The sequence below is a fragment of the Myodes glareolus genome, chromosome 22 (genome assembly GCF_982192425.1).
Source record: "Myodes glareolus chromosome 22, mMyoGla1.1, whole genome shotgun sequence".
NCBI lineage: Eukaryota > Metazoa > Chordata > Mammalia > Rodentia > Cricetidae > Myodes > Myodes glareolus.
The window spans coordinates 34,723,744-34,751,084 of record NC_142047.1 but is presented as its reverse complement, the minus strand read 5'-3'; the positions used below and the strand labels follow the sequence as shown (position 1 = coordinate 34,751,084).

Genomic DNA, 27,341 nt, shown 5'->3' with positions numbered 1-27,341 from the left:
CACCAAAATGTCTGACAAGGATTTTGTGAGGGTTCTTTAGCTGTTACTGTGCAGCCAGAACTGGGACAAGGGTTATCAGATCCATGGAAAGTTTTAGCCCCAGATGTGAGCGGGTGTGGCATGGCGTGCCCCTGAGCCCATCTCTGCTGCTACTTAGTTTTGTGCGTTCCTGCTTTGCAGCTGGGTATAATTTTCTGTATTCACCTGGTGTTTTTTTGTAGAAGAAATCACACCCATGAGCAAAATAGACCTCTGGGCTATGCTTAAGTGAAGAGAGACCTCTGGGCTATGCTTAAGGGAGGGAGACCTGGGCTATGCTTAAGTTGTTCCTAATGTATCCTTGGGATGGAAGGAATGTGCATGTTCCAGGTGCTATAGAAGAACTACCATTTCCATTTTGCAGTGAAGTGAACTGAGGTTCTGAGAAGTAAAGGGGTGGCCCTTTACTCAGCAGAGAGGTGGTGGAGCTTGGATTAAACTGCGATTCTCCTAGTTTAATCTGTCTGTCAGAGTTTTTCCTGTTCGTATTTGTGGAAATCAGTCTAAAAAGACAGAAATTAGGTTTCTGAAATAGGGTGAGTTAGAAGTCTGTGTGTGTGTTTTGAGATGGGGTTTCTCTGTATAGCCCTGGCTGTCCTGGAACTTTCCCTGTAGACCAGGCTGGTCTTAAACTCAGGTCCACCTGTCTCTGCCTCCCAAATACAGGGATTAACGGTTTGTGCCAGCTCATTTGCTTTGCAGGTTCTTGAACAGGCTTGGGACAGGAAGGATGTGAACTCTCAACCTTGCTGCCTTACTTACCTTGCTCATGCTGGCTTTACAGGCATCTGTCTGGTTGTGTGCTAGATATATTTAATGGTGGTCAGTGTAGCTCAGATCTTTCGCAGTTGAAGTGGACACCTGCCTTTTGTGTCCAAGTAAGTCTATATACCCTGGGCAGCAACTGGAGGGTGATGTGGGTACAGGGAAGATGCCTGGGGCAGAGTTGAGGCCGCTGGGGCAGCTGAGTCAGCGGTCCTCATGGCATGTCAGCCTTCATCATGTTCTCAATGTGTACATGGTTGGGTGATTACTTTGCGGTCCTGTTGTAGGATCTTCCCACATCTGCAAATGTTTCAGTTATAAAAACCTTTTCAGAAGTGCAAGGAACCACCTCCTTTTTCAGTTCATCCTGCCAAGCTTGTTGCTTTGTGTCAGTGGTTTGCAAGTATGTTGCGCTTCCCAGAGACTGGGGGTGGGGGTCGGGGTGGGGGTGGGGTGGGGTAGGTTAGCAGGATGAGGAACAGTGGGTCAGAAGGCACGTTATAGTCAGGTAGGAGAAATACATTCACAGGAGTGTGACTACAGATGTGACTACAGATGATGAGAAGGGTCAGTGCTTCTCAGGTGAAGCTGGAAGGGTGCTGAACACTTGCCCACAAAGGAGCAATAAACGGGTGAGACAGTAGGTAGGGGTGCCCTGGAGTAGATAGGGGTACCTGAGTTGAGTACCACATCATATGTATTGAAGCATCATGTGCTACCATTTAAACAAGTTTAATTTTTTAAAGTTATTTTAAGTAAATTAAGTTTTGTTTTTTTGAGACAGGGTTTCTCAGTGCAGCCCTGGCTGTCCTGGAACTCAGTTTGTAGACCAGGCTGGCTTCCAACTGAGAGAGACATCTACCGGTCTCTGCCTCTCAAGTACTGGGATTAAAGTCATGCAACACTATACTTGGCTAATCTTAGTTTTAAATCATGTGTATGTGTGTGGCTATGAACACATTTGTATATCTTCAGGTACCTCTGGAGGCAAGAAGAGGGTGTTAGATTCCCTGGAGCTGGAGCTACATGTAGTTATGAATCATCTAATATGGGTGCCGGGAGTCAAACTTGGGTCCTCTGCATGAACATTACATACTCTTGACTGCTGAGCCATCTCTCCAGCCACAACATGTGCAATCCAAAGCAATGTTTAAGTTAGTATTTAGGAAAACAAACTGTATAGCTACTTGAGTTTCATTTCCAAGAGACAGGATGCCCCTTCTGATCTGTGACGCTGTTCTCACAGGCAACATCTAATGCCTAGTCCTTATTCAAACGCCTCTCTTATCCCAAGAATGAGATAAGTTCTCACTGTAGCCCAGACTAGGTTTGTCCTCGCCATGTAGTCCAGAGAGATGGCAAACTTTTAGCAGGTTACTCAGAGTTGAAATTACAGATGTGAGCCACCAGCTCAACCTGTCCTAGCTTTCAGTAAATGACCTCATCCAGTGAGAATTGCTGGCCCTTCCAAAAAAGAGGAAGAATTCTGAGAAGCCTCAGCTACCAGCCTGTGGAGAAAATGGACATGTTGTGTAATCAGAAGGCAGACTCAGGCCAGCGGCTTTCCAGTTGAGCCTATGACGCCGGCTTGAGAGGGTGTTTAAGAGAAGGCTTGAGACTGACTGGCCTGAAGTGCCCAGGCAACAAAAGAGGTCCGTTAAGAGTGAAGGTATTTAAAGCTGGCATCGACGGAGAGCACTGGACCCAGCATCCAGGGTTAATGCACAGCTTTTGTGGCATTGATTGAAGAAGACTTTGTCCTGTGGGCCAGACCCCCATCCACCCAATCTGTGTTAGAAGCTGGGGCTTTCTCTGGGAATTACACCAAACGCTTTGGTTTTACTTAAGCAAACGAAGGTCTTTGGGAATATCCAGATGGCCTTTTCAAGTTTTGCCAGAGCCAACAATGCCAAGGTCTCAGAACCACCAGTTCCTGCCTTGTCCAAGTCCCTAAAGGCTCCTTCTAAATGGGTCTTGTGAGGACAGTACCATCTACCCCTTCAGCACTTTTGTCTCCCTCCTGCCCTGAGGGAGGGGGAGGCGTGGGCTGCTCTAGTGGTTTGCCTCAGGACAAACTGTCCCCATCCAGAATTCAAAGCAATGCTGGTATCTGCAGGTGCTTTGAGGACTTGGGTTAAAGGGTAAAGGTACTGGAAATAGCCAGTCATTGTGGCCACAACGGGGGTCTCCTGCATTTTCCCTCGCCCCACACCTCAATACGCCTCAACACCACAATACCCCATTTTGTCTATCTGTGCACCTGTGTATGCATGTACAGTGCTCACAAAGGCCAGGGCTGTATTAGTTCCCCTGGAGTTGTCATTATGGCTGATTGTGAACCACCTACCATGGGTGCTAAGAACCTAACTCTGGCCCTCTGGAAGAGAGCAGTACAGGCTGAACGATCTCTGAGTCATCTCTCCAAGCCCTAAAATATCCATTTTAACCCCTTATGGTTATTTCCAAAGAAGAGATCCCTTCTGAGAGTCTGAGACCCTATGGAGACTCCAATGGGCATCCTTGTACTTGTAATACCGTTCCAGGAGCACAGACCTCTCAGTGCCCATCCCCCACCTTCAGAAACCCTGGCTCAGCTCACTCCTGAAGCTTTAGGGAGGGGTCAGGAAAGCAGAAAAGCTACCCAGGACACTTCCTTTTATGATCCACAAGCAGTCTGGGAAGGGAGTGGCTGGCATGGTTGGACACTGGTTCCCTGTTGGAGCAACGCTTTAATGAGAAGGGTTGGGGAAGGATCAGATTCCCAAGAGCAGATCTGTGTAGACACCCCCCACAGGCAGGAGCAGCCACACCTGTAGGCAGGAATGAACCAGTGCTGAGGGCAAGCAGGGAGACCGGGGAGCCCTGCTGGTATCCCAGCTTCCTCAAAAAGTTCTGGGTGGCACCTCTCCTGTAGAGTGGCCTTTGGGGAAGCTGCAGAAGATTCTAGCTCTACAAATTAGGCCACTGCAATGTAATTAACAGCAATACTTAGTGGCTCACTTCATAGGACCTCGCTTCAGATGTTCCTATGGAGTCCTTGAGATAAGGAGCCTTTTTTGTTAGTTTGACAGTCTTACTCTGTGTCCTGGAATTCACCATATATTCTAGGCTGTTTCAAGCTTGTGGCAATCCTCTTGAGTAGGGTTACAGACATCATGGCCGTTATGTCTGTTTTTGTCTTATGTCGCCCAGCTTGTTGGCCTCAAACTAGAATGGATTCTCTTGCCATAGCCTCCCCAGTGCATGGGCTACTACATCCAAACATTTGATTTTAGAAAGAGGATGAATGAATTTTCTTGATAGTTCCCACGGCTAGTCAGAGGCACAGTTCAGGCCAAAGTCCAGATTTATCCATATTCTGTGTTTAGTGCCTAGCAGTGTGAGGGAGTGGTGGTACCTGCTGGAGCCAACTGCGCTAACAGAGAAAGGGGCCTCCAGGAGGGGGCTGGTCCAATCAGAGGTCGGCTTTCATCATGGGAATCATTCTGTTCCTTGCTGTCTCTGTTAACCTGTCTCTGCTGGTCTTTATCTTAGCCTCTGGTGCCCTTGTAACTGTCCCTTCTCCATGGAGTCAGCCACATAATCCCAGCATTCCTGCTTCTTCTCTCTCCCTGTCCCTCCCTTTGCAGAGGGCCACTTATTACCCTTACCCCTTTGCCCTGGGACCAGCTCCAGGGGTCAAACTCCCTCTTAAAGCCTGACTCTTATGGAAGGAGAAAAACATCATCTATCATTTATGTTGTTAGATTGCAACCCGGAGAATGTTCTTATCAAACCGCAAAGAATCAGGCAGACCCACAGGCTCCCATGCCCTGAGTGTCTTCACTCAATAATGCATCTGAGACCCACATTCAGGGTTTTGGAAGCTATGTCACCCACACTGGTTGCTGTTGGCTACAGTCAACCAAACACAGGTTCCTCTTTCAGTTCAGCTCCCATTAAAGACAAGGGAAACCTTTGTTATATAAAGGCAGGAAAACAATCTATTTACTTATTTAAATTGTGTGTGCACGTAGTGTGATACATGAACATGAGAGTGGACGCATGTGCCTATGCTTGCACACATGGAGGCCAGCCGCAGGGTAGCAGGTGTCTTTTTATATTCCTTCTTAACCTTATTAAAGTTCCCTTAGTGTAAAGTGTGTTGGTGAGGCTGGCTTGGTGGTCAGTGAGCTGTAGATCGGCCAGTCTCTGTCCACTCTAATACCTGGGTCCCAGGCATTCAAGCTCAGGCCCTTTGGCTTGCAGAGCAAGTACTCTTACCAGTGAGCCCTCCCCTCACCCCAAACAAATCAATTGAGTGATATAGAAAAGGTTCTTTTGCAGTGATGGAGCATGAACCCAGGACCTCCTTCGCGCTACGGAAGCGCATTGTTGAGTTACACTCCAGCTTTTTTGTTTGTTTTTCAAGACAGGGTTTCTCAGCGTAGCCTGGGCTGTGCTGTTACTCGCTCTATAGACCAGGTTGGCCTCGAGCTCACATTGATTCTTCTGCTTCTGCTTCCTGTGTGCCACCACTCACCCTTGTTTTTTTGTTTTGTTTTGTTTTTGTTTTGAGACAGGACCTTTCTATGTAGCTCTGGCTGTCCTGGAACTATGTAGGCCAGACTTCTCCCTGAGTCCTGAGAGTAAAGGCATTCACCACCTAGCTGCCACCTTTTGAAAATTTCTGCATCCTGTTCTATTGAGTGCAAGTCTGCTGCTATGCTGTTTACATCTTTTGCCCGTGAGAAAAGGCCTGCAATGACTTCCTTGTTCAGCTGCTCTTGGGCAAGTGTCTTAGTCTTGCGGAATGAAGTCTTGTAAATATGCTTCGTAGGAAGAAAGGATATAAAATGGCCTCCATGCATTATACTGAGCCAGATGTGGTAGTGCAATTTTATAATCCTAGAATTTGGGAGACAAAGGCAAGAGGTAGAAATATTGAGAGTTAGTTCAAGGCTAACCTGACTACATAGTGAAATTCCTGTCTTAAAATAAGGGGATCCCATATGAGTCAGGCAGTGGTGTGGTGTACCTGAAATCTAAGCACTCAGCTTGCAACTACAGAGAAACCCTGTCTCAAAACGCACCCCCCAATAAAAGCCCCACACATGCTCATACGCTTACCGCAGCACCCCAGGCCTTTGAGCCCACATCTGTAATAGTTCATTTCAGCCTCTCTGCATTACATATGAGACCGCTTACCTAGGAAGACGCAGGGGACCTGAATAACCTACTGGTGGAGGATCTAGTTCCCAGACTTGGCTTTTGTCATGCTTCTCTGCAGACAACTGCCAACTGCCTGCAGTGCCCCTTCCTCTTTCGCTCATTGTGGGTCACCCTCCACCTACCTCACCACAAGTGCCCTCCCACACAAGGGCTCCTGGATCCTGTGATGTGGGAGTTCTTGGGAAGGTCTCGATTCTCAGGGGGTTGGCATGTGGCACGTTCTAAATGGTCTGTGACTTGCCCCCAAGTCGTGAGCATTTGCAAAAATATCCATTATTTTGCTCTTTCTATTAGCTCAGGCTAGCCTGGAGTTCACTGTATAGTCCACATTGACCTGAGGCTCTTAACAATCCTCTTAACTGCCTCAGCTTTCGTATTGCTGCATCGCAGGTGTGAGCCACTGTGCCCAGCCCTAACATAATGTATTGGACATTCAACAACCAGGTATAAACAGCTTTATTTGTTTTATAGCTACATAACATTTTGCCTCAAGAAAATACCCTCATTTATTTAGCTAATTCTGCCCTGATGGATACTTGGGTTGGTGCCCATGCTTGTGCATCGCAAACAATACCTTAGTGAGGAACCTTGAATGAGAATTTGTGTGCGTGCAAGTTTCCAATTCTTGGTCACAGTGGAAACCGGGAGCACACCAGGTTAATGAATAATGGAGTCTTTTGAAAGAGCTGCAGTCATGGAGGTAAAAGGTTAGAGGAACTGGGCTATGGCAGGTGTCACAGCACTCATACTGTGGCATCTAGAGTATGTGACCTGTGGCTGTACACTATGTGTACTGAAGCCTGCATCTGTACCTACTGGCTGGCCTTCATGCTTTTTTTTTTTAAACCACTGTTAATTGTTGTTGTCAGAGTCTTACTGTGGAGCCCAGCTGCTTTCAGACCCACTCTGGCCTCTAATTCATAATCCTGCCTCACCCTTACAAATGCTGGGATCACCATGCTCACTACTAGTTTGTTTTCTCTCTCTCTCTCTCTCTCTCTCTCTCTCTCTCTCTCTCTCTCTTTCTCTCTCTCTCTCTCTCTCTCTCTCTCTCTCTCTCTCTCTCTCTCTCTCTCTCTCTCTCTCTCTCTCTCTCTCACACACACACACACACACACGCCTTCTTATGGCACTGAGGTTTGAGACTGAACCTCTGGTAAGCTAGCAAACACTGAGTTATATCTGTCACTCTTTGTTTCCTCTTTTCATAGTTTTTGACTTGGCATTCTTTTTTGGTTTTTCGAGACAGGGTTTCTCTGTAGATTTGGAACCTGTCCTGGAACTAGCTGTTGTAGATCAGGTTGGCCTCGAACTCACAGAGATCTGTCTGCCTCTGCCTCCCGAGTGCTGGGATTAAAGGCGTGCACCACCACCGCATCATCGCCTGGCCCTGACTTGGTATTCTTGAGAATGAGCACCCCAAACTGAAGTACATTCCCCTGTTCCTCTCTAAGGGATGTGGCATTGTTGTGGGATTTCTCTCCTGAGCAATTACCTTTCCAGGCAGCCCGAGCAGGTTAGCGAACACTCTGTGGAAGCAGCTGCCTTTCCCATCAATGCTTGCTTGTTCTGGATAATGAAAAATGGTGCTAGCATCCATTAAAGAAAAAGCTGCCTCTTGTAAGCTGTGGTGGACAAGTGGGCGCTTGTCATGGAGTCATTTGCTGATGCATGTGACCTGCAGACTGGGAAACGCCTCCCTCTGCAGTTTGGACTTCTAGCCTTTCTTTGGGTTTGTTTAGGAGTTTTGTTTAAAGGTCAGAGGCGGAGGGTCTATGCTTCTCCGGCACAGCCCACATTTGGTGAGAGGACTGGCCTCGTGTTCATTCTCTACAGAAGAGGGTTTTAGATCTCATTCTTGAGTTATTGAATGAACCAAATAGTCTGGATTTCCTGGAATCTCAGCAACCCCAGAGTCTGAGGCAGGAGAACCCCCTGAGTTTTGAAGCTAACACAGGCTGTCTCAAGCAAAAGTTCTGAATTCTGTGACAGCTCTCCGTACCCAATGGCTTTGGGCATTTCTATGCTCTCTCGTGCTTGGGAAATGTGATCCTAAATTGACTCTCAGCTGCCACCAGGAAAAAAGTTGATTAGAAAACCTAACCTTAACTGGGCATAGCGATGTACACCTTTAACTGTAGTTTTGGGAGGTAGAGGCAAGCAAATGTCTGAGAGTCAAGGTCAACCTGGTCTATATAGTGAGGTTCAGGACAGCCAGAGCTACTGCATAAAGAAACCTTGTCTTGAAAAACAAAGATCAACTACAAAAAACCCCAGAAAACCCAACTGGCTCCCCAGCAGTATAGGAGCCAACACGAGGTGCTCACTCAATATCTATGTATCATGGTTGCTACTGTGTTGCCTGTGTGAGTCTGTGCAAACACATGCCATGGTCATGTGGAGGTCATAAAACAGCTTGTGGGGATTTGGGTCTCCTTCTGCTGTTTGGGTCCCAGGGATTGAACCCAGGTCTTTAGTTTGGCAGCAATCATCCTTGCTAGCTGAGCCATCTCTCTGGCCTGCCCATTTTGTTTTATTGAGACAGGATCTCGTGTATGCTAGACTAACTTTGAATTCTACATAGATGACAGTGATCTTGATCTCCTGATCTTGCCTCCACCTCCAAAGTTTGTGGATTACAGGCATGTGCCACCACATCTGGCTCCTAGTTGCTCTTGTAATTACTGTTAATTAAGGAATATTTGTGGCTTCTCTCTTCATTCTTTACTTTTTGATAGCTGTGCTATTATTGGGTGTGTAGTCTTTGGCTCATGGGGTACTCCTCAAATGAAATCCTAATAACTATATTTCTTCAAGTTCATTGAGTTATAATTTACACACCTTACAATTTGCCCAGTGTAAATGCATGTTAATTTTTATAAGTGTACTCATAAAGTGGTTCACCCATCCCCTGATCCAGCCCCCCTTAGATCTACTAGCAATCAAATACCCACCTCACCTCAGTCCCGGGTCTCCATGGGCCTGCTTTTTATCTTTTTATAGCTTTTTCTTTTTCACTTTCTTTTTATTTTTTTGAGACAGAGTTTTTCTATGTTGTAGCCTTGGCTGTCCTGGAACTCTGCTCTATAGACCATGTTGGCCTCAAACTCAAGAGAGCCACATACTTCTGCTGGGATTAAAGGCTGTGCTACCACCCCCAGCTGCCTCTTAATTTTCTAAGTCATAAAATGAGATAAGTCGTTTAACACATGCTGTTGTTAGGTTTACAGATGCTTTTGGAAGACCTGGGGATGTAGTCCAAGGGCAGAGTGAGTGCTGGCCTAGTATGCTCAAGGCCCTGGCCCCGACCTCCAGCGCTGCAAAAGAAAACGTTTCTAGACATCTGTGCTGCTGCACTTATGAGTGCTACATTCCTTTTTATTGTGGAGTCATAGTTGGCTATAGCATAATTTATCCATCCTGGTAGCAATCGGTTAATCATATAAATTTCAGAGTCTTAAAAAAATTTATGCGTATGTCTGTGTGTGCTCTGTAAGAACAGAGGAACTATCTCTCCTGTCCCTAATTTTTTTTTTTTAATTGAAAATGTAGGAAAAGAAGAGTGGGAAGAGAAAGATTCCCTTATCAAACATCACACCCATTGAAAACGTTGTTTCAAATGTCTTTGGTATATGCAGAGAATTTGCAGCCGTTCCCCCATTCACCTTTGAAGCATTTCTATTGGGCACTGGAGAAATGGCCCAACAGAGAAAAGCACTTGTTCTTGCAGAGGATGTGGGTTCAGTGCTTAGCATCCATACAGATGTTTACAGCCATCTATATACTTGAGTTCCAGGGGATCTGACACCTTCTTCTGGTGTCTGAGGCAGCTAGGCTTTCGTGTGGTGTACACACTTAATGTGCATCCATACACAAACATTTAGATTAAAAAAGACATTAGGTTTGCCCATGTCTTTAATCCTAGCATTTGGGAGGCTGAGGCATGCAGATCTCTGGGTCTGAAGTCAGCCAGAGGTAGTTCCAGGACAGCAAGGGCTACACAGAGAAACCCTGCGTAGAAACTGCATTTGCCCTCAAACTTCAAGAATTTTATATAGACAAAATTCAAAATTTTATATACACAAAATGAAACAACATTTTTAGCAAAACCCCCAAGATTATTTACCTTGGGCTAGTAGGTTTTCATCCACTGGCCTCAAGGCCTCATGACCCAAGTTTTCTATCTCAAACTGAAATGGTAGAAGAGAACTAACTTCTGCAAGTTGTCTCCTGACCTCCACACATGTACCATGACATGTATACACTCCCACACATGGAAACATACACACAAGTAAATAAATAATAATATATATTACTAAGGAGGTTGCAGAGACGGTTCACTGGTTAACAGCACTTGCTGTCCTTTCAAGGACCCAGGCTTGGTTCTCTGGCACCGACTTGGTGGCGTCCTCCTGTGACCTCTGATGGCATTAAGCATTCCTATGGTGTGCAGACATATATGTAGCTAAAACATTCACACAAAAATCAAAATGAATAAATATATAATTGTTAAGAAGAAATTCATCCCTTGTTGTCACCGCCACTTCCAAGTTCTGTCTAGGTTTTTTTGATGGGGAGCATTCACTAGAGCAGATGGAACGGTGCAGGGTGTCTCTTGTCGGGCTCATTCATGAAGCGCAGACTCTACTGCTTCATTTCCTTTCATCGCGGAACACGCTGGCTACACCATATTTTATTCAGCCACCACATCCAGCATCTGCTCACCTCTGTCTTGGCGTGTTAGATAACGCGGCCTGTTGTTATCCAACATGTCCCACCCCCACACGTACAGAAGCCACTGCTGTTGACATTAAAAACCAAACCAAGCGCCGATGTGGGGCAGAAAACAAACACCCTGACCATCTGAAGTGGTGATGTGTGTCTGTCTCTTCCATTGTGTGAGGACCTGACTGTCCAGGTCAACAAATGGGGCGATGGATGCTGTGTTCTCACTTTCCTGATGAGACAGGGGGGTGAAGGAAACCCTCAAACCCCAGAAGGTTGGGCTGGAGTTAAGAAGGTGGGTTTCTGGGTCAGCCGGGTCTACTCTGCCACTTATTGCTGCGTGTGCTTGGAAGAGACACTTAAAATCTCTGGGCTTTTGCTGAGTAACGTTTCGCACAGTGGTTTGTAAAGTGCTTATTACTCCTGATGCCAAACAGTTTTGTAGAGCTTTTTTGCTCACACTGGATTCTACAGGAGCTTGGGGAAGGCTAAGATCTGTCCATTCCTGGACTCTCCCATCTCTGGATGTCTATTAAGTTAGTTGGAGTTAGGACCCAGGCCCGGGCAGTTTTCTTCAAGGCTCTCAGGAGAGTGTACACCCTTCGCATTAGATCCCAGGTAGAGATTTTAGGTGTTTTGGCCAGCGTGCCTTCGCTCCCAAGTGGGACCAAGTCTGAGACCTCATAGGAAAGACTCTAGTAAGGGCTAGGAGAGCCAGGGCACCAGTACTCAGAGCTGCCTAGTCCTGCAGGGAGACATCAGGGGTTCAGAGGGTGAGGGATTCCACTGCTATGGAGTTTAGAACAGAGCCCTCCCTAGCCTCAGGAAATCCCACAGAAAGGGAAAGTGGGCAGCCTCCTCCTTCTAATCAATAGACAATAGGTCCTGGAGTTCCCAAACAGCCACAGGAATGCGTCCTGGGTTGGCAGCCGATGTCAGTGCCAGTTAGCACCCCTGTATTTAGTTAGCAAGGTACTGTGTCTGCCTGTGGTTAAAAGCCAGGACTCTATAGTCCTGACTTGCTATGGTGGAAGCCAAAGGGTTTCTCCTTAGCCCCACTCCCCTACTCCCTTTTAAAAACGTGTGTACATCTCTGTCAGCTAGGCCAAAAGAGACCATCAGATCCCCTGAAGCTGGAGTTAGTGGTAGTTGTGAGCTGCCTGACATGGGTGCTGGGATTTGAACCGCATCCTCTGGAAGAGCAACGAGTCATCTCTCCACCCTCTTTCTGAGGAGACCAAATAAGTTTCCCTGCATGGTAGGGTCTGAAAGCACAAAATGCAGCAAAGTGGGTCCCTTCAGCAGACCCTGCCGAGGTATGCCTCTAAGAGAACACGCCACACACAACAGAGTTAGTGTAAGGGGCTTATTGGGGGACAGGGAGAGTGAAAGAACGAAAGGCCACCTCAGAGTGGGGACATGAGAGAGGCAGACAGAGTCCCGGCAAGACAGGCAAAAGCAAGCGAGAGGACTGTGAGTGACGGACACTTTAAGGGGTGCCTGTGTCGCGTGGCTGATGATGGAAAGGCACCTGGTGGCAGGCAGCCTTGGTGACTAAGGCAGGCTGGCCACCATGGTGGGAACGAACAGATCCAAAGTCCTCACCTTCTTGCACCTAATTTTCCATTTCTCTTAAAATAACTGGGACCAGGGTCCTCACCAAACAGGACCTCTAGGAACATTGGAACCCAATGCTGGGTCCACAGGGCTATGCCATGATCAAACCTTGGAAGGTTTTATCTGCAGACTCTGGCCATTTTCTGGATTGTCCAAGGGACAGGACCAAGAGTAGCTGATTTCAAACTGGCTTTTCTTTTCCTTGGTTTTGACATGAAGGGCAAGGGAGATGGGGAGGCTCTAGCTCTCGCCTGGCTCTTCTCTGCTGCATCAAGGACCCTGGCTGCACTAGACATGCAGTGTGTGGGTGGGGCTTGGGATTGCCCCTGCACCAAGACTAACCTGGCTGCTGACTGATTCAAGACGCCCCATTTCTGAGAGTGGTGGCAGCCTTCACCCTGGTGACTGTGAGTGGCACTCACTGGTATTTACTGTGGAACTCGGAACACATTAGCTCAGGTAGAAACTGGGCAGGTGTCCACAGTCAGCAGTAATGACCTCACACATCTGGGGACAGTCTGGGTGAGGACGGATCGATTGCTCTTTATCCTGTTTCCTCCCAGAAGTGAGAACGGAATGAGCACGAGCAAATTCCCCTTAGTCTCTGCTTTGCTGGGCTCTCCTTTGTGCTGACAGAGAAATTTATCCCTTTCTTCCTTGGTTTTTGAGACAGTCTCACTGGGAGTCCAAAGTGGGCTCCAACTTGCTGGACAGTCTCTTGATCCTTGTGCCGTCCTCTGCCTCCCGGTGCTAGGATTAAAAGTACGTGTGCACTCGGCTTTGTGGAAGGTTCTTGAGTCTAGTTTCAGACTCCCTTCTTTGTGTGACCCTCTGAATATCCTTTGTGTTTTTGAGACCTGCGCTTATGGGATGATCTTTTGTTATTCTTGTCCTTGTAGCTACCTCACGTAAATCTCCTTTCAACTACTCAAGTGTCCTAAATGGCCCCTACAGTGCAGACAGACTGTCTGATGGTTAAACCCTGAGAAGTTACTGTCGTAAACCACAGCCTCTGTTCATAGACATGTATTGTAGCTTGGCCACATCCCTTCACCTCTCCTAGCGAACAGATTGTAGTTCTTGTCCATGGCTCCTCCGCAAGATGCCCCAGATGTGGACAGACGGAAGGATAACTCATCCTTGTCCTGTTTTTCGAGCTATGATGATATCTTCTGCTGAGTGTTTTACAAGGATGTAGTGCTTTCTAATTTTGTGTACATCCATTAATGGAGGACGTTCTAGCATTACCCAATGCCATCTAAGAAAGCGAGGGAGCGGGGAGATGTTTTCTGGCTGGTGACTTCTGAAGGAGAGACTGTCTACCCCAGTGAAGCTTCTCATCTTCCATCTTCAGTGTTTGAGTCAGAAAATGCAGCTGTAGTTTGGGGGACACAGTGTCAGTGTGGCCCCCAGGAGCTCAGAAGCCTCTCTGATCATACATTTGTAACTTTTTTAGACACCAAAGTTTTGGCATTAGCTGTGGAACTTCTCTGCGGGGAGAACTGTCCCTTGTGTCCCACCTGTGTGTGGTGTGAACAGAGCTCACAATTGTTTCTGAGAGACTGGAACACCCTCTGGTTACTAAAACCCTCAGCCGTGGTCAGTTGCCTTTGGTGACTGGTTGACTTCACTGGTCCTCAGGTCCCGGCATTTTCTGCAATGTTCGGAGGCTTCTGCGAGAGTTTTGTTTCTACCCACTCACATTCCATTCACAGCCATCCCAGTGGAAGAAGAAATGGAATCCTTCAAGGGAGACCGACCCTGGCACGATGACAATGACAGGAAAAGAATGTTGCTGAGACTCACGGTCACCCGCTACCACCAGAGTCTTTCATCAGCTTGGGCTTTATCTGTCTTCCCTTAAGTTGTCTCTTCCAGGTTTTCTGCTTTTAACCACTGCTTCTTCCAAGTAGGCTAGAAGATGGGTGCTGATTAACACAGAAGTTAGACACATCTAGAAAGACATCCTTAAAAGTTTTTGTCGTTTAAAAAAACACGAGGCCTGCTATAGAGAAGTACGGTCAGGAGCAAGAGATCTCAGACTACCTGGGTCCAAACCTGAGCCTTGATAAATTACTGTCTAACTAAATTTCCCCATTGATAAAAAGAGGATGTGGCAGTCAGTGGTGGCACACACTTTAATCCCAGCATTTGGGAGGAGAAGACTTCAACAGAGGCCAGCCTGGTCTACAGAGTGAGCTTCAGGACAACCAGGACCACACAGACCCACTTCCCTCCAGGCTTCTCCCTCACCCCCTACTAAAAAAGGCTGCATACGGTTCTGGGTCTGTGTGTTTAGTATTTGTAAAGTGCTTAAAATGGAACCTGGAACAATAATATTCTACAAATACTTAAAATGTGAGTAAAAATAGTTGACAAAGGATACCTGAAGCTATTAGTTCAGATTGTATGGAGGGGTTGCTTTTAAGGGTCTCAAAGGGCAAGCCAGGGTAGCCTCAGACTCTCCAGTAATGGAGCACCCCCAGTTAGAGACTACTGATGAGCTGACAGAGGTGACTGCTGTGGCGGGTTTCCCGTGTAGAGGTGCTCAGGGGTCTCAGTTCCCTGGTGGACCATGCAGCAGGTAGCAGCTCCTAAAGGAAAGGTGTTGTGCTGGGTGAGGTTGACGTCAGTCCCTTATTGGCTTTCTTTATTCAACACCTTCTACATGGAAATGAACACACACCCAGTTCCATGTGCCGATCTTGGTGTTCTCAGATCTCTGCATGGCTGAGCTGTGGGCTGGAAGGCAACTTGCAGAACCTTCCTGGAGCTGGAGAGTCCCTTCAACTTTCCTGTAATTATGTCTCAGCCCAGAACATCTGGTTTTACTGAAAGATAATGATCCTTAGCCAGCGCCTGGAAATTCAGGTTGGGGCTCTCTGCCATACTGTCACCTCTCCAGGAGTGAGGCTGAGCCACCATTAAGAAGTGCCTCGAGCAGGTTAAATGCCTTGCACCAAGTTATTTACAAAGCATTTTCACTCTTCTTAGCCGCCACCCTTGGCAAGTCCAGTCATGCTTCTGCTGATTTTGACTGCTTAGATCTGTCCTGGCTGTGTAAAGGAATGAGGCCAGTTCCCATTCCCTGCCTGTGACAAGCCCCCAAAGATGACCCACTTGTGCTGTTGGGAGAGGTTTTTTTAAAAGCATCTTTGAAGGTTCCTAATTTGGACTTTAGAAATGGTATCCTGGAACCACTAGGGATATGGTTCAGTCAGTAAAGTGTTTGCTGCACCCATTTAAAAAAAAAAAAAAAGTCTGACAAGGCGGGGGACCTGTAATCTCAGTATGAGGAGGTAGAAACACTAGATGGAGTCCTGGCACTTGCTGATCAGCCAGCCTGGGCTGGCTTGTTGAGTTCCAGGCCAATGAGAGATTCTTGTCTTACAAAACAAGGTGGACAATATCTGAAGAATTATGCCGAGGTTGATTGCACAGACAGACCGACAGACAGACACACACACACTCCTATACATGCTTATACCTCCCATAACAAAGAATAGCTGAAGTTCACATAGATCCTTCTGCAAAGATCCATTTGACTGACCTATTAGATCCATTTGACTCCAAAGAAGCATATTTTACCAGTGGGATTGATGGTGGTGCGGGTACCTGCCCTCTCACGATGGAAGTATTCATGTCTATTTTCTTTGGCAAGCACCCGGCTTTTGATTTCAGACATGTTTACAAGGGCGGCCCCTGGTGGAAGAAATGAACACTGCAGGACAGGCATCTTCCCCAGGCCGAAAGTGGAGACTGTAGAGGTGCCTCGATTTGTAAAGGAGACATAGGAAGAGGAATTTTCATAAGAGAATGCTTGGACAAAATGGAAATTCCATTTTGAGTAGTGATGGACACTGTGTGAAAAGGTGGAACGTAAGCTAATTTCTGAGTTTTATTGTGAACCTTTTTTTCAACCTTGATTACTTTTCTCTGTGTGTACACGAGTGTCCCATGGTACGTCTGTGGAGGTCTGAGGACAGCTCACGGAGGTCAGCTCTCTTATCCTGTGATCAGCTCTTTTACTGTGGGGGGGTTTTAGCTATTGATCTCAGGTTGTCAGGTTTGGCTGTAAGCACCCATATATATCTGCTGAGCCATTTTGGTGACCCTTGTTTTGTTTTTTTTCAGTTTGAATTTATTTTGTCATTCTGAAAATGATACTATTTTCACTGACAACTAACTAGGTGAGGAAAAACAAAGCAGACTTCAGAGATCAGTTGCCCTGTCTGTAGGAAGATATTAATGATGATGATGATGAGGCCCCTGGGTATGGGTGTTCATCGTCAGCTTGTGGTTTATTGAGCCAGTGCATGTTCTGTATGATTTGGTGGGTGGGTCAAGTTCACTTTATGAAGAAGGAGTGTCCTTATCTGTGATCTAGTTGTCCAATATTCTAATTGCTGTAATCTCTGTCGTCCTACAGTGAGATTTGAAGGGTGCACTGGTCGGCCAAGGACAGCCTACTTTTCTGAGGACTCCAAATTCAAAGTGGCTCCCGACGGTGCCATCACGCTCAAGCGCCCTCTAAACCTTCATAAACTAGAGACCAGCTTTCTTGTTCATGCCTGGGATTCTACTCACAAGAAGTTTTCTGCCAAAGTGGTACTGAAGTCTGTGAAGCACCACCAACACCGGCACCACCACCATGTAGGTTGGGCTGTTTCTTGGATGTGTGTATATTTTTCAGATTGCTGTTGACCTGGGTTCTCTAACCTTGGTATTGGGATCTTGTGAGGCAAGATAATTTGTGGGAAGACCCTATGGGGTGCTAAGTGGCCTCCTTGATTCCAGGAACACCCGTCAATTAACCACAGCCAAAACTACCCCCAGAAACTGTTTGACTTGTGGGGTAAGGGTGGGGGTGACAAAAATTGTCTCCAGTTGAGAACAGTCTTTCTGTAAACTCATTCTTGTTGGATTTGGGGGTTGCTGTTGGATTATAGGGATCTGGAGGTAGGATAAGGAGGAAGACACGGACCTGCTTGGCCTTGTTAGCCCACCACTGCTCTCTCTGGTCCCAGTAATTAGAGAGGAGCCATTTAACCCATGTAGACTGAGTGAATTCACACACACACAAAACACTAAGAACATATGTACACACTTCTGCCCTCCATGGGTGCCTGCATGCCCACGGTGCACATAAATTCATGCAAACAAATAATAAACAAACTGTTTGTTTTCAGCCTTCTTTCTACTGTCACTGGCGGCAGATCCCTCCCCAGGTGTTTGCAATGCCTGCTGTGAGGTCCAGAACACCAGCAGACATTGAAGAGGCTGATACACAGGCAGACTATTTGCTGTTTAGATTCTGGTCATGAATGCCCCTGGAGGTTGTTACGAGAAGCCAAATGCCTTTGCCCACCTTAAATGTTCTCTTGGTATTTCCTATGGGTCTCTCCAGGGGACTTTTCTAGCCGTATCTCGCCTCCTGCCTCAGAAGTGTGAATTGTGCCATATCCATTCAGTGCCAAAGCCTTTAAGGCTGATTCCTGTTCTGTTCCCTGAAGACTCTTGAGGTTCATGGAATTTAATAACCCTCTAATCTAGTTTTTCTCTGTGATGCAATTAAAGAACGAAAGAACTTAGTTCAATTACATTAGCCATGACTTCCTGACTCCAGTTGGCCGCTCGAGCATGAAAGTTCAGCACAGTAAGTGTGTCTCCCCACTTCCCACCACCCCAGACAGTTGACTGTGGTAGCCTTCTAAGACCAAGAGCAGTTTGGGGCTTGTTTTTCCTCTCGCACCTCCCCCAACTCCCCATACACCTCTGCCTCTGCTGTCTTCACTCTGTTTTCATTTCTGCTGTATCAGGATTTGATTCAAGTGTACATTATAGAAACCCCCAAGCTGGGTGTGGTGGTGCACACCTTTGTGGTTTCTTTATTTTGTTGTTGTTGCTGTTCTTTTGAGATAGGTTTTCTCTGTGTGTAGCCCTTACTGTCCTGAAACTCTCTTTGTAGACCAAGCTGGGCTCGAACTCACAGAGATCTGCCTGCACACTCAAGCTTGTGGCCCCCCTGCCTCAGACTCCCACATGCTGAGACTACAAGTGTACACTATAGCACTAAGTGATCACGTGGCTTTGTTTCATATTAGCAGGGTCTCATTATACCCTTTAACCCATGGCAGGTTTGAACTCCTGATCCTCAATTTTTTTTTTTTTTTTTTTGAGATAAGGTCATGCGTTGCAGCCCTGGCTGGTCTAGAACTCACAGTGATCCGACTATCTTTGCCTTCCAAGTGTTGGTATTAAAGATGTGTGCCAGCATGCCCAGTACCCACCACGGTTTTCAAGACTGGGTCTTTCCAACTAGACTGGGATCTACCTGTTACTGTCTCCCCAGTGCTGAGCTTACAGTTGTGACAGGTGTACTGTTGTTGGACGGCTTGTTGTATATTCCCTGCATTGGAGTTAAATTCCCCCCAAATATTACGTTAGTGTTTTCCAACTGTTGTCATCGTCATTTACTGAGAACTTGCTGTATTTCAGGCACTATTCTAGATATTTTATATGAAAGCAAGTATCATTTAGTCCTTATAAGAACTCTAGGACCTTGACACAAATATCATACTCTCAATTTTAACCAGATGTGTCACATATCTTTAATCCCAACATCTGGAAAGTAGAGATAGGTGATTTCTATGAATTAATGGTCAGCCTGGTTTACACAGTGAGTTTCAGGTCAGTCAGGGCTACGATGTGAGACTCTATCTCTACAAAACAAAACAAATACCCACTTTAGTCATTGAAGTGATGTGATCTCCTCTGGAAACAGATGGGGAGATGAGAATGAAACTCAAGGTAGCCAGTCCCAGAGCCAAGACTTGGACCATGCTGGCTTTCTTTTGTAGGTGACAGATGCAGGGATGGCAAGGGCAGAGTATGTCAGGTGTGTGTGTGTGTGTGTGTGTGTGTGTGTGTGTGTGTTTGTGTGTATGATAGGTATGCGGGATTGGGTTTTAGAATACGTAGTCACATTTTATATTTTTTTTCATGTTTTGAATCTTAGGAAGAAAAACAACAGCAAAAACTGGAGGGCTGAAAATGTAGCTCAATTGGTAGAGTCTGGCCTAGCATATATGAAGCCCTGGCTTCTGTTCCCCACCATCACTCAAGCAGCATGGTGGAACATGTCTGTCGTCCTGTGATAGGTAGAGGGAGGAACTGAAGTTCAAGATCATCCTTGGCTATACAATTTGAAGCCAGATTGGGCTTCATGAGATTGTTTCTAAAGAGACCCAAACCAAACAGCAAACAAGTAAACAGGAAATAGGGCTTGGTTAGAATTTGGTAGGTGGTGGTCTGTGTTGCTGAGTAAGTATCTCCCTGTGAAGGAAGAGGGTGAAATCTTCCAGAAACTTTGTTACCACAAATCATTCTAGAGCACTTAAACAATTTAGGAGGCATTTTCCTTTTATCTTCAGCTCTAATTTCCCTGAGTGTGCATGAAGTTACCTTTATTGCACGTTGGAACTGTTCAATACGAGTCTCCAGGTTATTTTTGTTTCCCATCCAGCAGCTTCTGTTAGAACAAATGGGACCCTTTTAGGGCAAGGTAAGATTAACACATTTGTATCGATCTCAAAGTAGTTCTTAGTAGCAATTCCCCAAACTTAAACAAGTTTGGTAATTTAAACAAGATTGATAAACTCCACTTTAGAGAACTGTATCCCTAGGAACAAAGAAAGGAAGTCCAGAACTCCCAAATATCAGTTCTGCATCACCTGATCCTATCGGCATAGTGTCGTTTAAAGGACATGCATTTTGTAAGTTTTGTCAAATGTTCGCACCCACAAATTCTGGACATTAAGAATTTAAAGAGCTCAACCTGGTGGTGATGGCTTGCATGGCTTGTGTGCCTTTAATCTCAGCACTTGGGAGGCAGAGGCAGTTGGGTCTCTGAGCTTGAGGACCACCAGGGCTACATAGAGGAACCTGTCTTGAAATAACAACAACAGCCAGAATTTAAAGAGAATATAGTATTTATTCATTATGTGACTGTGTTAGTCAGTATTCTGACACCATAACAAAATTCCTGGGACAAGGAACATAAAAAGGAAAAGGTTTTACTTGGGTTTTCAGTTCTGGAGGTTTAAGACCGAATGACGCAGCTATTTTGTCCTCTAGCAAGGACAACACATCAGACTGAGAGTGAATAGGAGAATACACCACACTTATCTGATGATAAATGAAGCAACGCAGAGACTGAGGTCTCACAGTATATTTCAAGGGCACATCTCCTGCGATCTGAAGACCTCTCATTGGCCACTGAGTTAGGAACCAGGCTTCCAAGCGTAGGGACCATTATGGGCAGTCTGTGCCCAAACAATAGCATTGTCAGGAGCTCTTCATTTTGGATGGGACATGGAATTTGCTATTGACAATGAGTCATTAGTGGATGAGATGGAACCGTAGACCTCCTATCTTCTGAATTGCTTCATTTTGTTAATCTTCTTTCCTCTTAGGAGCCTGTCTCTGGATCCGAGCCGGAAGTGCTCCTGTTTCCCAGCTCTCACCAGGGTCCCAGGAGACAGAAACGAGACTGGGTCATCCCCCCCATCAGCTGCCCAGAAAATGAGAAGGGCCCGTTTCCTAAAAATCTGGTTCAGGTAGGGGAAGGACCGAGAGAAAAGATGATGAAAGGACCCAGTGTCAAGATCTTTCCTTGCCAATTCTGTCTCTTTTCTGTTTTTGTGCAGATCAAATCCAACAGGGACAAAGAAACCACGGTTTTCTACAGCATCACTGGCCAAGGAGCTGACAGACCTCCTGTTGGTGTGTTTACCATCGAGAGAGAATCAGGCTGGCTGAAAGTGATGGAGCCTCTGGATAGAGAAAATATCGCCACTTACACCGTGAGTATTTCATAGATACTTGTTGACTGTTAGGTAACAATTGTCAAGTTTTGGGGGCCATCCGTGTTTTATCCCCGGGTTAGATGCCCGGAACGTGTGAGGTATCACTTATCCCTTGACGTGTTGGAAAAGTGGAGACAGGAGAACAATCTAGGGTGGTAATTGTTTTGTTTGGTTCTTTTCCTTGGAGGAGAAAAGCAGGGGTTCCTCATAGCCTACATGAGCATAGATAGAAGTTGTCAAAGAGGAGCTGGAGAGATGGCTCAATGGTTAAGAGCATTTGTTGCTCTTATAATCTTTTTCTTTAAAAAAAGATATTTATTTATTTATTTATTATGCATACAGTATTCTCAGTACTCTGCCTGCATGTCTGCCTGAAGGCCAGAAGAGGGCACCAGACCTCATTACAGATGGTTGTGAGCCACCATGTGGTTGCTGGGAATTGAACTCGGGACCTTTGGAAGAGCAGGCAATGCTCTTAACCTCTGAGCCATGTCTCCAGCCCCTTGCTCTTATAATCTTGACTTTAGTTCCCAGCACTCACATCAGGTGACTCACAACCACCTGAAACTCCAGCTCTAGGTGCTCTGATACCCTCATGACCTCCATGTAATACATGAAAGAACACACAAATACACACAAAAAGTGAAAAGATGTCAACTTGTTCTTGGGGTTTGGGAGAAGCTTCTTATATAACAAAACATATTCTGATGTCAATAATATGAAGAGAAATCCACTCCTGGGGCTTGGTTACAATGTGAGCCTATACTCACATGTAACCATGTGAGTTAGGTAACCTGTAGATGCCATATGCAGAAAAATCTCAGGAAACATTAGACTGTTGTAGCCCGAGGAAAATTACCCCAATTAAAGTGAGTCTCTATGGGCTGCCTCGTGGGTGTGTTCTTGTCTATGAGTTCATTAAGCAGCAGCAACAGCATCACATCGTGTGGAGATCTCACAGTGGAAGGAGTGGAGGCCGATGAAGCCACTCTCACTGGACTCCCTCGCCCAGTTCCTCTTCTGGGCAGGGCTAAGTAACCCTCACTTGGCACTTCTTGCAGCTCTTCTCCCATGCTGTGTCGTCAAATGGGGAGGCAGTGGAGGATCCCATGGAGATTGTGGTCACAGTGACCGATCAGAATGACAACAAGCCGGAGTTCATCAAGGAGGTCTTTGAGGGAACTGTCGAAGAGGGCGCTCGTCCAGGTAAGTCAGTCACAGCGAACTGGGTACCCAGAAAGATGCTTCAGTTCTTTGGGATTAGAACCTGGGATCAGGTCCCTGAAGTTCAGACGTGTTCTTTGAAAGCCACTGTGAGAGGTGAGGTGGGAGTGTGAGGGAAGCAGATATAACATTTGTAAGTAGAAACAATAAAAGAATAACCTTCTTAGGGCTTAGTGTTGCATGCATGAGACTCCAGCTCCAGGGGATGTGATGCCCTCTTCTAGCCTTGGAGGGCACCTGCATGTATGTACAACACACACACATGCACACACCACACACACACCACACATACACACACACCAATAATATATTGATAATAATAATAATAATAATAATATCCTTAAAAATAAGATAAGAACTAGCAGGAATAAAAGAGAAGGACTTGGTAGGGGTATTTTAGTTAATTTATTCCCAACATTCTCTGCCTTGCCTCCTCTTACCTAAATTATACAGACTTTGAAAGTTGAGTTCCCTGAACATTTGGTGTGACGTTTGGTGTAACCTTCCCTTCCCTGGAAATTTGATGAGAGTTCTAGCAATAAAACCCGTGGTCAGGAGTGGTCGTCTCCTAGGTCAGGATTGTTCTGAGCAGGCAGAGCCCAGGGGAGCACCATAGCTCTTGTCAATCTCGTCTCCTTTGCACTTCCAGGGACCTCTGTGATGCAGGTCTCAGCCACTGACGCGGACGACGATGTCAACACCTACAATGCTGCCATTGCCTATACCATCATCAGCCAAGAACCCGAGCTGCCTCACAAAAACATGTTCACTGTTAATAGAGACACAGGGGTTATCAGTGTGGTCACCTCCGGACTGGACCGAGAGGTCAGTCAGGGCTCAGGAGGAACGCGGTGGGAGTTGGAGGCAAATGAACGTCTACTAAGTCTCAAGGATGGTGCAACCCTCTGCTGAGCCTGGCAGTCAGTGTGAGTCTTTGCATCTAAATGCCTGGAGGCAGGCAGCCTGGGCAGTGAGACAGATGATGACATAGTCTAGTTTTCTGTCTGCAGTGGGCTGCACCAGGCTTGGGCTGGCTGTCGGAGCAGGTTCTGATTCCATGTTTAATTCCTGCAGAGTTACCCTACATACACCCTGGTAGTTCAAGCCGCTGACCTTCAAGGCGAAGGCTTAAGCACAACAGCAAGGGCTGTGGTCACTGTCACCGACGTTAACGACAACGCTCCCATCTTCAACCCAAGCACGGTAATTCTGTCGCCTCTTGGGTCTGTGAGGGGCTCTTCCCTGTTCAGGAGCTAAGTTTTGCCTCTGTGCATGGGTGAATCCCTAGGTTAGTGAATGCGAACTTCAGACACACTAGAGTAGTATGGTATGATAGTAGTATGCTTCCTAAATGCTGGGTTACAGCTATAAGCTGCCACCCCAGCTTCATAAGAGTTATTGAATACCAAGAAGATCAAATGTATTCAAGGAGCAGGTTTTAAGAGCCAGATAAAGGAACTTCACACACATATTTTTAATTAAATTAAGAATTTTGGGACACAGCGTTTTATAGCCCAGGTTGGCAGGCAGGCATGGAATGCCATGTTCAGTTTTTTAGTTCTGGAAGGGAAGATCGTACTTTCCTAAGTTAGAAGTCGATTTAATGGTTGGATAACAGAGGCCTGAATAGTGTAGTTTCTAGAAGCAGAGCTGACTTTTCCCCTCTTATGTCACAAAAGGCCCAGGGAAAACTGCTCTTCCATTATTTATCTTCTTAGTGGTTACTAATAAAGATTAGAGAGTAGATGGGGGTTGGGGACAAATGACACGTGTATCTTTAGATCACAGTTTGCAGATCATCAACCATGATTCTTAAACCCAGTGCCTTGGAAAGATACTTCAGGCGCTGCTATTTGGTCTACTGATGGGAAATGAGGGTCTACTCTTTATCCTTGGGGACTCACTCTTGATCACTCATTCCACTGATTCGGATCTCATTCCTTTAGCCCAAGTCCTGGCTCCAAGTTACTGTCACTTTGTCACCAATGACCTGATTTTTCCTTTGCTCTGTAGTACGTGGGTCAAGTGGATGAGAATGAGGAAAATGCATATATTGCCACACTCAAAGTAACTGACGACGATGCACCCCATACACCAGCGTGGCAGGCCGTGTACACTATAGACAATGATCCTGACCATCAGTTTGTTGTTATCACAGACCCCACAACCAATGATGGCATTCTGAAAACAGCCAAGGTTTGTATGACTGACGTGCTAGCAGCTGGGCCTCTCTTGTCCTGTAATGTCGTCTCATGATTGGGTCAACACCACCAGGAGAAGGGTAGAGTCTGGGGATAGTATTGACTTTCTGGGGATTGCAGAAACTCTCTTGGCTTGTTAGAAGTGAAGTAAGTGTTAGTCTTTTGGAAAATGTCCTAAAGCCAGAGGCTTGCAGTGATTCTCAACCTATGTGTCGTGACCTTTTAAGAGCAGAATGACCGTTTCACCGGGTTGCTTAAGGCCATTGGAAAACATGGAAAACATAGATATTTGCATTATGTCTCATAATCGTAGAATAAATAATTACAGTTGCAAAGTAGCAATGAAAATAATTTTATGGTTGGGGTCACCACAACATGAAGAACTGTATTAAAGGGTCGCAACATTAGGAAGGTTGAGAACCATTGGGCTAGAAAGACAATGGCTTTTGGTAGCCAGCACTTATAACTTGGAAAATATCCAAAAAAAAAAAAAACAAAACAAACAAAAAACGTCTAAAGTAAAAGTGGGAATGACTTACTGGTAAATTTAGCAAAAGTTAACATGCCCAGAGCGCCTCAGAGCTTTACTGTCTCTTCAGCAAGTGAGCACCCACATTTGAGAACTGCTGTCAATCAAAGGTGGTAGTTGAAATTTTTTCAGTTTTTGAAAGCAGGTTTTACTGTGTAGTTCTGGCTGTGCTGCCTCTTCTGGAATTAAAGGTATGCACCACCACCACTACACAGCAGAATTTTTTTTTAAAACTAGCCATTTCTTTTTTTAGAGCTATTTATTTGTTCTGTGGCAACAGTGGGTGAACTCAGGGCCCTGAATATGCTGGGCAAGTGCTCTACCACGGAGTTATGCACCTAACCCTTTGTATTTTAGTTTTAACTTTTCCCCCTCCTGGTCTCTAGGGCTTGGATTTCGAAGTCAAGCAGCAGTACATTCTACGTGTGACAGTGGCCAATGCGGTCAAGTTTGAGGGAACTTTTGTCCCTTCCACAGCCACTGTCACTGTGGATGTGGTGGATGTGAATGAAGCCCCCATTTTTGTGCCGGCCGAGAAGAGAGTAGAAGTGCCCGAAGACTTCGGTGTGGGTCAGGAAATCACATCCTACACTGCCCGAGAGCCAGACATATTCATGAATCAGAAGATTACGTAAGTTGGACCAATGACTAGTATTGAGTGGGTGCATACTTTGGTTTTTTTTTTTTTTAGATTTATTTATTTATTACGTATACAGTATTCTTAGTTTTCTCCTGTATGCCTGCTGCAGGCCAGAGAGGGCACCGGACCCCATTACAGATGGTTGTGAGCCACCATGTGGTTGCTGGGAATTGAACTCAGGACCTTTGGAAGAGCAAGCAGCACTCTTAACCTCTGAGCCATCTCCCCAGCCCCTTGTTTTGTTTTTTTTTTTTCAAGATAGGGTTTCCCTGTGTAGCCCTGGCTGCCTTGGCACTCGCTATTTAGAACAGGCTGGACTCAAACTCAGAAATCCACCTGGCTCTGCCTCCCCAGTGCAGACATGTATGTATGTCTTCCCAGTGTGTGTATGTATGTATGTATGTCTTCCCAGTGTGTGTATGTATGCATGTATGTATGCAATTTAAACCAACATAAATGTAGTCATTTGTCATGTAATGATAATATACTCTGAGAAATCTGTCCGTGAGAAGTTGGATCATTTTGGGAACATTGTATAGTTTGTCAAACAAATTAAGGTGGCTGCGGTTTCCCTGAAGAATTAAATTACCTTTATGTGCACAGCCTGTGGGTGTCAGTTCTTTCCTTCCACCGTGCAGGTCCTGGGTATCAAGTTCATTGTCAGGCTTGCTACCAAGTATCTTCACCCACTTACACCCGTCACCTGCCCACCAATTTTTATATTTATTTATTTATTTTAACTAAAGGGCTATAGTTCAGTTCTCACCCATGTGGAGGCTTACAACCATCTATAACTCTGGCTATTTGATATCTCTTTTGACCTTTTGCCCCATGTGTAGTGCACATACGTACATTCAAGCACACTCATATATTCATAAAAGTGTGTGTGTGTGTGTGTGTGTGTGTGTCTGTAGCTCTGTATCAGCTGAATCTGTCTACTGCCCCTACTCTAAGTCACAGCTTGTGCCCCCAGGTATCGGATTCTGAGGGACACTGCCAAGTGGTTGGAGATTAACCCGGAGACTGGCGCCATTTCCACCCGGGCTGAGATGGACAGAGAGGACGTGGAGAACGTGAAGAACAGCACGTATACAGCTCTCATCATCGCTACAGATAATGGTACAGACACTGTGTGGCTGATCCACATCCCTGGGCTCCATCACTCTCCAGCCTGGTTGCCTCCTGTGCCTCTGCCGTTCTTTTGGAGTCGTGATTTCATTCCTTTTCTTTTATCTATAAAAGAATACTTGATAACAAAATTCCAAAATTTGAGTCAAGTAGGGTTCCTTTCTCTTGTCTCTCCCTGCACTTGAAGCTCATTCCTACCTGCTGAAACCTGGGTTTGTATCCCAGGTTCAGGGCTGTGAATGTATCATTACTTAATTCTGTTGTTGTTTTTGGTTTTCAAGACAGGGTTTCCCTGTGCAACTCTGCTTGTCCTGGTACTCTGTAGACCAGAATGTCCTCGAACATCCACCTGCCTCTGCCTCCTGAGTGCTGGAATAAAAGGCATGAGCCACCAC

At 45.9% G+C, this 27,341-nt stretch overlaps 1 protein-coding gene across 1 annotated transcript in view; it reads left to right on the top strand.

The window, feature by feature from the left end:
* Positions 1-27,341, top strand: part of LOC125397962 (cadherin-1) — a 62,604-nt gene that overhangs the window by 27,909 nt on the left and 7,354 nt on the right. Inside the window, exons 3-11 of the mRNA XM_048430500.3 lie at positions 16,787-17,010; positions 20,832-20,975; positions 21,066-21,221; positions 22,286-22,430; positions 23,098-23,273; positions 23,523-23,651; positions 24,462-24,644; positions 25,565-25,809; positions 26,792-26,937. Of these exons, the coding sequence (XP_048286457.2) occupies positions 16,787-17,010; positions 20,832-20,975; positions 21,066-21,221; positions 22,286-22,430; positions 23,098-23,273; positions 23,523-23,651; positions 24,462-24,644; positions 25,565-25,809; positions 26,792-26,937 (1,548 nt within the window). The remainder of the gene's footprint in view (positions 1-16,786; positions 17,011-20,831; positions 20,976-21,065; positions 21,222-22,285; positions 22,431-23,097; positions 23,274-23,522; positions 23,652-24,461; positions 24,645-25,564; positions 25,810-26,791; positions 26,938-27,341) is intronic.